General features: G+C 36.2%; 1 protein-coding gene across 17 annotated transcripts in view; it reads right to left on the reverse strand.

Annotated features, from left to right (window-relative positions):
* Positions 1–12,960, reverse strand: part of LOC111054622 (gastrula zinc finger protein XlCGF57.1) — a 721,792-nt gene that overhangs the window by 124,984 nt on the left and 583,848 nt on the right. For 6 of the 17 annotated variants that reach the window (XR_005572894.1, XR_005572895.1, XM_039440924.1 and 3 more), the window contains exons 7-10: positions 6,092–6,230; positions 5,220–5,443; positions 908–1,046; positions 40–263 (exon numbers count right to left, since the gene is read on the reverse strand). The exons of 2 other annotated variants lie outside the window; for them this stretch is intronic. Coding sequence is in view for 13 of the 15 variants with exons in the window: in XM_039440924.1 (XP_039296858.1) it covers positions 40–263; positions 908–1,046; positions 5,220–5,443; positions 6,092–6,230 (726 nt within the window). In the remaining 2 variants the exon portion in view is untranslated. Of the gene's footprint in view, positions 1–39; positions 264–907; positions 1,047–5,219; positions 5,444–6,091; positions 6,231–8,925; positions 9,009–10,739; positions 10,852–11,339; positions 11,445–12,374; positions 12,619–12,960 lie in introns of those variants that run through there. 9 more of the 17 variants (XM_039440906.1, XM_039440910.1, XM_039440909.1 and 6 more) reach the window with 9 other exon arrangements.

Consider the following 12,960-nt stretch of genomic DNA (forward strand, 5'->3'; position numbering starts at 1 on the left):
ATTGAATGGTTTTTCTCCAGTGTGTTTTCTAATGTGTATCTTCAAATGACTAAACTTTGGTGTCTTATAGCTACAGTCAGCACAGCTGTATAGCTTGGTCTTTTTGCCAGCCACAGATGACTCAGTGCACTTCTCCACTGGAGAGGTTGAATGCTCATTCAGTCCACCCACTCCTGTTGCATAGTCTCGGCCAGATGTGCTGCAGTTTGAAGGCCACATCTCTGGTTCGCTCTTCACTGCACTTTCTTCAGCCTCTTGCTCGTCTGCAATCACCAATAATGCAACTTGTAAATTATCAAAACAGAATATTATATAGTGACATTCACGTTATGAAGTGAGTGGAAATGATTGGATAATGATCTGACAATTTTGTGTCACAACCGCCTTCTTTTGTAGGTAATTTTGAGTCAAGTCCTCCAAGCATATCTGATATAATATTAAATGTTGATTATTGCTAATAATGCATTTAAAATGTATATCTCATTTGTCAAGATCATGATTCAATAATACATTTTGTAATTGTAAGTATTCTTATGGTTCATTATATTTCTTTATAGCTAATGGTGATAATTCTCCATAGTGATGATGGATTGGTTATCAGAGGTTATTGATTAAATTGAAGAAGTCAAATTTATAACAAAAAGTAGACAAACATCATTAGATTGATACATCCAATTTTATGGAATATTCTGAACACATTACATCTAACACACTACACATTTGTTCTGTACATGTGCATGGTTGACATGTGGCAGACAGCCCATTCAGGAGTAGCATTTACACAGGAGTTCCACTCCCAAACATCAAACCACTTCATGGTTTGGAAGCTGGCCACAATCTAATCCCCCGAGCAAGGAGTGTAGACCCTGGTCAATCAAGAATCGTTTAGTAATAGAATGCATCTCACCATATGCATCCTCTTTGATGAAGATCATGTTGTAGCCAGGGATTAGATAATGCTGTTGGCTGCAATCATCTTCCACTGCAGCTGGTTGCTGGCTGCTATCATCCTCCTCCTCCTCCTTTTTAACAGTAACTGTCGCCATCTGCAACACATACACATTCACAATCAATGCCATGACTTGTATTATTATTATAGACTACATTATTCACAGTGGTTTATGAGGTCATTAATTTTAGATGACTAGCAGACTGTATTGTAGAAGGGTTCATATAACAGTAGGTGAATAGCTTTTTTATTATGTAGAATGAGAATACAAAGTGTAGGAATGAAAAGTGGTATTTACCAAAGATTTATTCTTTTTCTACTGAATATAACTGTTACTAGTACTAGGACTAACGATCAGTTTTTTCTATCCTAATTTAAATGACTTCAAGTCATTTTACAAGAAGAATCTTGTAATAGCTTCTCCTTGTTTTAAATTAGTTCATTCATGATCACTGCACTAAATTGATATAGGTAGCCTATTAATTTTTTTCCACTTTCACTAAGCACTCCTGGAGGTTTACACCAGATCTGTTGGCTTCTTCCTTTTCAATCTCCTCGTCAATATTGAGTTGTCCAAAAGCTGGATTTCCTCAACATTTTGGTGGTCATGTAGAGCCTCTTCATAGGTCCTTGCTGTTTTTACAATCATCTCCTTGACTGTTTCCACCTGAAGGTCTCTATGAAGGTCGGCGTTCCTGATGAAGTATGGAGCATTGACAACATTTCGCAGAAACTTGTTTTGGAATCATTGGATGATGCCAATATTGCTCTCTGCTGTACAGCCCCACAGTTGTGCACCATACAACCAGACAGGCCTCAGTATTTGTTTGTAGAGTAGAATTTTATTGTAGGTTGATAAGCTTGAATTCCTTCCTATCAGCCAATACATCCTACTATACTTGAAGTTGAGCTCATCCCTCTTTTTCTTGACATGGCTTTTCCACCGAAGTTGGCATCCACACTAATGCTAAGATATTTTGCCTAGTTTGCATATAGAATCACGTGGTTGTTGATTCTGACTGGTATGCAAAGGTCACATGCACAGACTTCTTCTCATTCAATTTAATTCTCAAGTCTATGGTCCATTTTTTAATTTTTGTGAGACTTACTAGAATTTTCCTTGTTGCTTCTTCATTGCTGTCTCCTGGAGCTAGGACTGCTGTGTCATCAGCAAACGTGGCAATGATGTTTTCTTCTGGTACAGGAATATCATTTGTGTAAAGAAGATAGAGAATGAGCCCCAAAACACTTCCTTGGGGCACTCCTGCTTCAATTCTCGATAACTTTGAGTAGCTATCTTCTTGTTTCACCCTGAAGTACCTGTTTGATAGGTAGTTGAAATCAATCAATCTCATATTCTCTCTCTCTCTCTCTCTCTCTCTCTCTCTCTCTCTCTCTCTCTCTCTCTCTCTCTCTCTCTCTCTCTCTCTCTCTCTCTCTCTCTCTCTCTCTCTCTCTCTCTCTCTCTCTCTCTCTCTCTCTCTCTCTCTCTCTCTCTCTCTCTCTCTCTCTCTCTCTCTCTCTCTCTCTCTCTCTCTCTCTCTCTCTCTCTCTCTCTCTCTCTCTCTCTCTCTCTCTCTCTCTCTCTCACTCTCTCAGGCATAATATGCCTTTATTAGGGCATATTGAAGAAGAAAAAAAAATCAATCAATCTCATATTCTCTCTCTCTCTCTCTCTCTCTCTCTCTCTCTCTCTCTCTCTCTCTCTCTCTCTCTCACTCTCTCAGGCATAATATGCCTTTATTAGGGCATTTTGAAGAAAAAAAAATCAATCAATCTCATATTCTCTCTCTCTCTCTCTCTCTCTCTCTCTCTCTCTCTCTCTCTCTCTCTCTCTCTCTCTCTCTCTCTCTCTCTCTCTCTCTCTCTCTCTCTCTCTCTCTCTCTCTCTCTCTCTCTCTCTCTCTCTCTCTCTCTCTCTCTCTCTCTCTCTCTCTCTCTCTCTCTCTCTCTCTCTCTCTCTCTCTCTCTCTCTCTCTCTCTCTCTCTCTCTCTCTCTCTCTCTCTCTCTCTCTCTCTCTCTCTCTCTCTCTCTCTCTCTCTCTCTCTCTCTCTCTCACTCTCTCAGGCATAATATGCCTTTATTAGGGCATTTTGAAGAAAAAAAAATCAATCAATCTCATATTCTCTCTCTCTCTCTCTCTCTCTCTCTCTCTCTCTCTCTCTCTCTCTCTCTCTCTCTCTCTCTCTCTCTCTCTCTCTCTCTCTCTCTCTCTCTCTCTCTCTCTCTCTCTCTCTCTCTCTCTCTCTCTCTCTCTCTCTCTCTCTCTCTCTCTCTCTCTCTCTCTCTCTCTCTCTCTCTCTCTCTCTCTCTCTCTCTCTCTCTCTCTCTCTCTCTCTCTCTCTCTCTCTCTCTCTCTCTCTCTCTCTCTCTCTCTCTCTCTCTCTCTCTCTCTCTCTCTCTCTCTCTCTCTCTCTCTCTCTCTCTCTCTCTCTCTCTCTCTCTCTCTCTCTCTCTCTCTCTCTCTCTCTCTCTCTCTCTCTCTCTCTCTCTCTCTCTCTCTCTCTCTCTCTCTCTCTCTCTCTCTCTCTCTCTCTCTCTCTCTCTCTCTCTCTCTCTCTCTCTCTCTCTCTCTCTCTCTCTCTCTCTCTCTCTCTCTCTCTCTCTCTCTCTCTCTCTCTCTCTCACTCTCTCAGGCATAATATGCCTTTATTAGGGCATATTGAAGAAGAAAAAAAAATCAATCAATCTCATATTCTCTCTCTCTCTCTCTCTCTCTCTCTCTCTCTCTCTCTCTCTCTCTCTCTCTCTCTCTCTCTCTCTCTCTCTCTCTCTCTCTCTCTCTCTCTCTCTCTCTCTCTCTCTCTCTCTCTCTCTCTCTCTCTCTCTCTCTCTCTCTCTCTCTCTCTCTCTCTCTCTCTCTCTCTCTCTCTCTCTCTCTCTCTCTCTCTCTCTCTCTCTCTCTCTCTCTCTCTCTCTCTCTCTCTCTCTCTCTCTCTCTCACTCTCTCAGGCATAATATGCCTTTATTAGGGCATATTGAAGAAGAAAAAAAAATCAATCAATCTCATATTCTCTCTCTCTCTCTCTCTCTCTCTCTCTCTCTCTCTCTCTCTCTCTCTCTCTCTCTCTCTCTCTCTCTCACTCTCTCAGGCATAATATGCCTTTATTAGGGCATTTTGAAGAAAAAAAAATCAATCAATCTCATATTCTCTCTCTCTCTCTCTCTCTCTCTCTCTCTCTCTCTCTCTCTCTCACTCTCTCAGGCATAATATGCCTTTATTAGGGCATTTTGAAGAAAAAAAAATCAATCAATCTCATATTCTCTCTCTCTCTCTCTCTCTCTCTCTCTCTCTCTCTCTCTCTCTCTCTCTCTCTCTCTCTCTCTCTCTCTCTCTCTCTCTCTCTCTCTCTCTCTCTCTCTCTCTCTCTCTCTCTCTCTCTCTCTCTCTCTCTCTCTCTCTCTCTCTCTCTCTCTCTCTCTCTCTCTCTCTCTCTCTCTCTCTCTCTCTCTCTCTCTCTCTCTCTCTCTCTCTCTCTCTCTCTCTCTCTCTCTCTCTCTCTCTCTCTCTCTCTCTCTCTCTCTCTCTCTCTCTCTCTCTCTCTCTCTCTCTCTCTCTCTCTCTCACTCTCTCAGGCATAATATGCCTTTATTAGGGCATTTTGAAGAAAAAAAATCAATCAATCTCATATTCTCTCTCTCTCTGTTTCCCCCACTCACTCCCATTCTCTCTCTATTTCAGTCTCGATCCTCTCTTGACCGTCGTTATAATGATCATCTGTGATTAGATAATCTTCTAAACTATTTTGAATGTCGTTACAGTGAACACATGAACAACTCCTCACCTTTTTGGTGTTCAATTGAAGATGATGTTTGATTAAAGATTCAAGGTAGAGTAGAATACTGTTTTGATAAAGTTTTATAAGAAAGTGAGGGTTGACAAAATTATGCTTAGCTAGGAGTTGTTTCTCCAGTATGTGTTCTGATATGTGCTTTCAAATTACCTAACTGAGCACTTTTGAAGCCACAAAACTCGCAGCTGAATGGTTTTTCTCCAGTATGTGTTTTGATATGTGCTTTCAAATTACCTAACTGAGCACTTTTGAAGCCACAAAACTCGCAGCTGAATGGTTTTTCTCCAGTATGTGTTCTGATATGTACTTTCAAATTACCTAACTGAGCACTTTTGAAGTCACAAAACTTGCAGCTGAAAGGTTTTTCTCCAGTATGTGTTTTGATATGTGCTTTCAAATTACCTAACTGAGCACTTTTGAAGTCACAAAACTCGCAGCTGAATGGTTTTTCTCCAGTGTGTTTTCTAATGTGTACCTTCAAATGACTAAACTTTGGTGTCTTATAGCTACAGTCAGCACAGCTGTAGAGCTTGGTCTTTTTGCCAGCCACAGATGACTCAGTGCACTTTTCCACTGGAGAGGTTGAATGCTCATTCAGTCCACCCACTCCTGTTGCATAGTCTCGGCCAGATGTGCTGCAGTTTGAAGGCCACATCTCTGGTTCGCTCTTCACTGCACTTTCTTCAGCCTCTTGCTCGTCTGCAATCACCAATAATGCAACTTGTAAATTATCAAAACAGAATATTATATAGTGACATTCACGTTATGAAGTGAGTGGAAATGATAGGAGAATGATCTGACAATTTTGTGTCACAACCGCCTTCTTTTGTAGGTAATTCTGAGTCAAGTCCTCCAAGCATATCTGATATAATATTAAATGTTGATTATTGCTAATAATGCATTTACAATGTATATCTTATTTGTCAAGATCATGATTCAATAATACATTTTGTAATTGTTATAAAGTATTCTTATGGTTCATTATATTTCTTTATAGCTAATTGTGATAATTCTCCATAGTGATGATGGATTGGTTATCAGAGGTTATTGATTAAATTGAAGAAGTCAAATTTATAACAAAAAGTAGACAAACATCATTAGATTGATACATCCAATTTTATGGAATATTCTGAACACATTACATCTAACACACTAAACATTTGTTGTGTACATGTGCATGGTTGACATGTGGCAGACAGCCCATTCAGGAGTAGCATTTACACAGGAGTTCCACTCCCAAACATCAAACCACTTCATGGTTTGGAAGCTGGCCACAATCTAATCCCCCGAGCAAGGAGTGTAGACCCTGGTCAATCAAGAATCGTTTAGTAATAGAATGCATCTCACCATATGCATCCTCTTTGATGAAGATCATGTTGTAGCCAGGGATTAGATAATGCTGTTGGCTGCAATCATCTTCCACTGCAGCTGGTTGCTGGCTGCTATCATCCTCCTCCTCCTCCTTTTTAACAGTAACTGTCGCCATCTGCAACACATACACATTCACAATCAATGCCATGACTTGTATTATTATTATAGACTACATTATTCACAGTGGTTTATGAGGTCATTAATTTTAGATGACTAGCAGACTGTATTGTAGAAGGGTTCATATAACAGTAGGTGAATAGCTTTTTTATTATGTAGAATGAGAATACAAAGTGTAGGAATGAAAAGTGGTATTTACCAAAGATTTATTCTTTTTCTACTGAATATAACTGTTACTAGTACTAGGACTAACGATCAGTTTTTTCTATCCTAATTTAAATGACTTCAAGTCATTTTACAAGAAGAATCTTGTAATAGCTTCTCCTTGTTTTAAATTAGTTCATTCATGATCACTGCACTAAATTGATATAGGTAGCCTATTAATTTTTTTCCACTTTCACTAAGCACTCCTGGAGGTTTACACCAGATCTGTTGGCTTCTTCCTTTTCAATCTCCTCGTCAATATTGAGTTGTCCAAAAGCTGGATTTCCTCAACATTTTGGTGGTCATGTAGAGCCTCTTCATAGGTCCTTGCTGTTTTTACAATCATCTCCTTGACTGTCTCCACCTGAAGGTCTCTATGAAGGTCGGCGTTCCTGATGAAGTATGGAGCATTGACAACATTTCGCAGAAACTTGTTTTGGAATCATTGGATGATGCCAATATTGCTCTCTGCTGTACAGCCCCACAGTTGTGCACCATACAACCAGACAGGCCTCAGTATTTGTTTGTAGAGTAGAATTTTATTATAGGTTGATAAGCTTGAATTCCTTCCTATCAGCCAATACATCCTACTATACTTGAAGTTGAGCTCATCCCTCTTTTTCTTGACATGGCTTTTCCACCGAAGTTGGCATCCACAGTAATGACAAGATATTTCGCCTCGTTTGCATATGGAATCACGTGGTTGTTGATTCTGACTGGTATGCAAAGGTCACATGCAAAGACTTCTTCTCATTCAATTTAATTCTCCAGTCTATGGTCCATTTTTAATTTTTGTGAGACTTACTAGAATTTTCCTTGTTGCTTCTTCATTGCTGTCTCCTGGAGCTAGGACTGCTGTGTCATCAGCAAACGTGGCAATGATGTTTTCTTCTGGTACAGGAATATCATTTGTGTAAAGAAGATATAGAATGGGCCCCAAAACACTTCCTTGGGGCACTCTTGCTTCAATTTTCGATAACTTTGAGTAGCTATCTTCTTGTTTCACCCTGAAGTACCTGTTTGATAGGTAGTTGAATGCTTACTTCTTCTAAACCCAAATTGATGATCGGGACGATCTGGACCAAAAATTTCTATTGCAATTTGTTTCTGTTAATTATCTACATTGTAGAAAACTTGCTGGCAAAGTTGTGAAGCTGGAAGAAGATAGCACTATCTGCATTGTCAAATTACAGACAAGGATAGTTACATCAATGTTAATCAAATATTATCATTATTACGTGGACCTCACTAGTCAGCTTGGGTAGATGTTAGGCTACCATAGGTGAGTCTAGAACTCAGCTTTACAAGATAAAATTGTACTACTGACTTGAAACGTTTATAGAAACCAAATCACTTGTATCGAATATGCAGATTATTAATTGCTCAAACATGATTGAGACAAATATTCAATAGAAATATTATGCGTTGACAAACAAGTTGGCACAAGAAAATTGGTTTAGTCAAGTCTCAAGGAACGACTTCTTTTTAAATAAATTCAACTTAAAAACTAGTGGCCACTAAGTCTATTACTTATGTGCCTTTTGTTTAATTTTGTTTGAGAGTTAAACTAAATTTTTTCGCCTTTGGTTTGAACGTGTTGGGATAGCATAAGAAATTGACATTCATGACAGATTATTTGAACAAACTAACTTCAACTCTGATTCTACTTTTTCATCTACTTTTCTAATTTTTAGATCAGACCATAATTTACATTGAAAAAACAAATGAAATAAAAATAGTTGAGATTGATTCATATTTTTATATCACAGCCAGTCAGGGAAAAGTAGGAACAAGAACAGTGCAAGAAAATTTTCTTGTTAAAGCTCATCTGGACTTTGTCTGTATTACCAACCCAAGGAGAATATAACTATTTTATGAATTAATCATTCCATTTTTGGCGATTATAATATTCATTATTTTACTAGCCTATTGAATTCACAAATTGTCTTTATATCAACTAATACTATTATTATTTTCCAATTGATCTGTGACATCATCAAGCTGACTGGACATACAGCCTTTAACGGCCTATTCAAACTATTGGTTATTAGCTTAGTAAGACATCCTTTTCTGAACTGTTTCCTTACAACTGTCACCCAGTTTTTGAATAATTTATAAAACAGAAACTCAGACATCACTAAACTTGTTAACTCCAATTTTGCATAAGGATTCTCAATTTACTGAGGATGATTGTGGGCCTTTTTCCATTTTCATTGATCAATTGATAATAAGCTTGACAATAGAACAAATTTATTTAATTTGTAATACAATTCCTACAAAGGATAAAAAGCTCAAAGAGTTTATTATAGAATATTACAAGTGTTGATATTTTCAATAGCAAGTAACTATACAACTAGATTCGATTCATTTGTGCTTCTAACAGACTCTTGCAGAGCACAGGTAACACCTGCTCCTGAATGAATAAAATAATCTCAAATACAGTTTATAAGGAAATGGGAATGACTTTCAAACGGACAAACTCCTCTTACCTGGTATGGACATAACTTCTGTTGATCGCAGCCTTCAAATGAATCCTCCAAACTTACTGATACTACTTTGGCTATTTTACCACCTGAAATACAAACAAGCACATGAGATTCACTCCAGTATTGTGAACAGAGTCAAGACAAAAATAAGTAAATTTAGAAGATAAGGATATTTAGGTAAGTCAAGAGAAAAGGCCGGAAAGAGAACATGAGAAGAATGGAAAAGGTCAAGGAGAGGCAAAAGAGGAGGAGTAGAAGGAGGAGGTGAAGGAGGATGATGTAGAGGGAGAAGGGGATGTGGTGAGAAAGGAAGAGGAGGTACAAGGAAAGGAGGAGGAGGAAGAGTTAGAGGACCAGTAAGAAGATGAGGAGATAGGAAAGGAGTAAGATGTGGATGAGAAGAAGGAGGAAGAGAAAACAGTGGAAGAATATGAGGTGTAAGAGGATGAGGAGAAGGAGCAGGATGGGAGAGAGTACAATGAGGAGGAGAAAAGTGAAATCCAAAGAAAAAAATAAGAATAAAAATAAAATACAAAAAATACAAAGTAAAACCCAAGAACTAAGAATTGCATATATATTGCTGCGGTGAGAATCTATACACATTGTCAATTTTGATAATATATTTAATAATTAAAAAATTTATTCCATGGCATATCAAATCTATTGAATTCAGGATTTATCATAATTAGCAATAAAACAAATATGAATATTGGTTCTGTTAGTGAACCTGGTTAGATAACTTGCATCATAGATATCTACTATGGAAAATATTGGGAATAAATAAGTGGCAACAACACATTCCTATCATTTCCACTGATTTCATAGGGTGAATTGTTACAGATGAAAACATACTCCCGTAGCTGGACTGTTTAAGGATGGCAAATTATTGTAATGCTCCTGTAGCTGGATTGGGATATACATCTTCACAGCTTCTTAATAGCAGACATATAAGAACTAAGATTCCTATACCACATTACACATTGAATCCAAAAATTGTATCTAATGAGATAATTGACAAGATGGCAAAGAATCAATCGATTAGAAAACTTTACTATGATTGTAATGTATCTAAAAACACTGAATATTTTGTAGTTGGAGAAGAGATATATATACAGAGTATTCATAACAAAGAATGGGAAAAAGGAAGAATAATTGAGAAATTACCACAACCCTATTCATTCCTGGTTGAAAACAATAATGGCGGCGTTCAGCAAAGAAACACAATAATTCATAAATGAAAAATAAAAAGGGGAATATAGGATAATATATGACTAATATAAAGACTTAGAGAGGGAGATTTTACAGATGATTATTATTATTATCAAATGATTTCAATACACTAGTTACCAGAACGTTAATAACAGTTTAGTCTTGAATGTATTAAAAAATAAAGATGGTTGATATAAAGAGTATTATTTATTCAAAATCTAACAGAATGTCACAACAGTGTTTGCACACCCTCCTGTCAGCTGCTCTCATTTCAGGAGATTTCTAAATGTTTATTTATTACAGAACAAAGAAGACAACAGACATAAGGCCCAAAACAGTCTTCACTACAATTTACAATCGTATTAAGCAGGTTATTAAAAAAATAAGAGATACAGTACATACAATTTACAAATACATAAGAAAAATATGAGGAAAGTATAAGTAATTGAAAGTAATCTAAGTATAAGTAATAAATATGAGACAGTTCCTGTGATTGGTGCAGTTGAAGGCTACTTGAAAAACACAGCTAATGCAAATTTAAGGAAAGAATGCAAATACAAGTTGAATTATGAATTAGGCCACATCAACAATGTTATCACTATACTTACCACACACTTCTTTTTCAATGGCCTTAGTCAACCTGGAATCTGATTCTCCACTCAATGAATTGTGCTCTGAGACTGGTGATTTGCTATCTGTTATTTGGTCACATGTGGACATCTGCAATTAATTAAAATGGTACCAGTTACCAAAAACTTTTCAAAGTGGCTTCAACAATAATTATTGAAAACTTACACAATGAATAACTGAATGGGAATCAATTTTAGTAATGGGATTAATATATTGATCATGAGATAATTAACAAATTTCAGGGACTCTGGCATGATCTAAAAACTGTACAATTCATACACTCTCATTCAGCCTTAACAATAATTATCAACAATAATAGGCTTGGACGGAAAAATATCACCTTTGGAATTTAGAACTTAAAATCCCCATGAAATATCTTTAATTTCTACTTTTTCTCTACAGTGCAACTTGGTAATTATGTACCATAATTGGGATGAACAAGTCTATCTGAATTGAAATTTACACTATGAACAGAGATATTGTGAATTTTCTCCATATTAAGGTGAAATGAAAACGATATTGTCAGTATCACAAGATTATGTGAAATTATATGACACAATATTGCTTCATTGACTTACTTTTGACTGATTCTCATAGTCTAATTCAGCCTTCAAGGATAATTCATGGGTGCTTCTGCCAATATCCATTGGAGCATTCAGGAATGCTTCAATTTCTTCCTTGAACTGAAATCCATTCAAAGTATACTCAAAAAAGTAAATACAATTATTATATTTATCAGTAACCTCCAATCAGAGAACACCGCAAACAGTGAACACAGACTGTGACTATCACATCATTGAAGATTGTTGAATGTAGTTATTGGAAATACAAACGATTGTAAAGCTTAAATAATAAATTATATTAAATATTATAAAGAAACTATTAAATTTATGATGTATCTGTCATTTGAACAATATAGCCTGACCTACTGCATCAATTTTCGAGAATATGTTTTGAGACACTTCTACACTGAATAAAACAACCAGTCTAGATATGGACAAAATATCCATGTTCTGCAAAATTGTATGTTTTCATGCAAGCTCACTTGACTGCTTAGTATATTCAATTTGTCAAGACTGTCAATACAGATTTGTCAAATTTTACCTATTATAAGCTGTTCAGTAAATTGGTTTAAATGTTGAGATTAAAACTATGGTCAGCTTATAAACAAGCTATTTAGTCCATGTCCAAACTTGTTTTAAACCCATTCTTGAGTTAGGTACAACATTATTAGTGTGGTATTGGCGATGTTGAAATGACCAGTTCATATTGTGTAAATCATTAAATTTTCCAAAGCCATCTTGTTGAATTTTGTGTATTTATGTGTTCATTATTTTTTTACTGACGAAATATATTATCCAGCATAAAGCTGGTCAATGTTTGAATGAATTGAACATGCTTTTATAAATCTATTGAACATTTTACATGCTCTAATGAATATTACTTGAATATGATTTATGTTGTAATTGCTCTAGAACATTAATTTAATATTAGAATATAAATTATTATAATCCTAAATTAATATTGTAATGTATTTTTGAAATAGGTCCAACTGAGTTCTAGGTTATGTTAGTCTATTAGTATTTAATGCAATTTTCAAGTAGGCTACTTACTTCTGACTCCATTCTAGTATTTTTCATCCAAATGAATATTGTGCCAAAATAAAATAAACTACCAAACTATAATAATATTAGATTGCACTACCAGCCAACAAGCCAAGCCAAGATTTGAAAAATTACTTGGACACCACAGAACAGAATATATATATATATAGAAAGGTATCTTCCAATCTAGACTTGCATTTTACATGGCACCAAGACCAACTTGAGCGCACCGAGACCGCCATCTTTGTAGAAATCAAGTTTACCGCAAATTTCAAAACACAAATCCAAGAATATTGCTCTTCTTCTTGTTCTTATATTTTAAAAACATACGGTACCATGGAATCACTTATGAATCAATTCAAATCAATACATCATGATTATCTAATAATAACTCTTGTGATATTATTAAGGTATGATGTTGATTAATTCGGTGGTTGGAAAAACTTTCATAAATAATTCTGATACAAGCTACTTTTTGACAAGGTGACAAAGCTGGATAGCTGATGTAATAGAACAGAGGCAACCTATTTGGAAGTAAATAATATTAGTTTATAATTCAAAGTAATTTAATAATTAACAGAAATAGTTTAAATAT

This window comes from Nilaparvata lugens, chromosome 14, assembly GCF_014356525.2.
Source record: "Nilaparvata lugens isolate BPH chromosome 14, ASM1435652v1, whole genome shotgun sequence".
Lineage (NCBI taxonomy): Eukaryota > Metazoa > Arthropoda > Insecta > Hemiptera > Delphacidae > Nilaparvata > Nilaparvata lugens.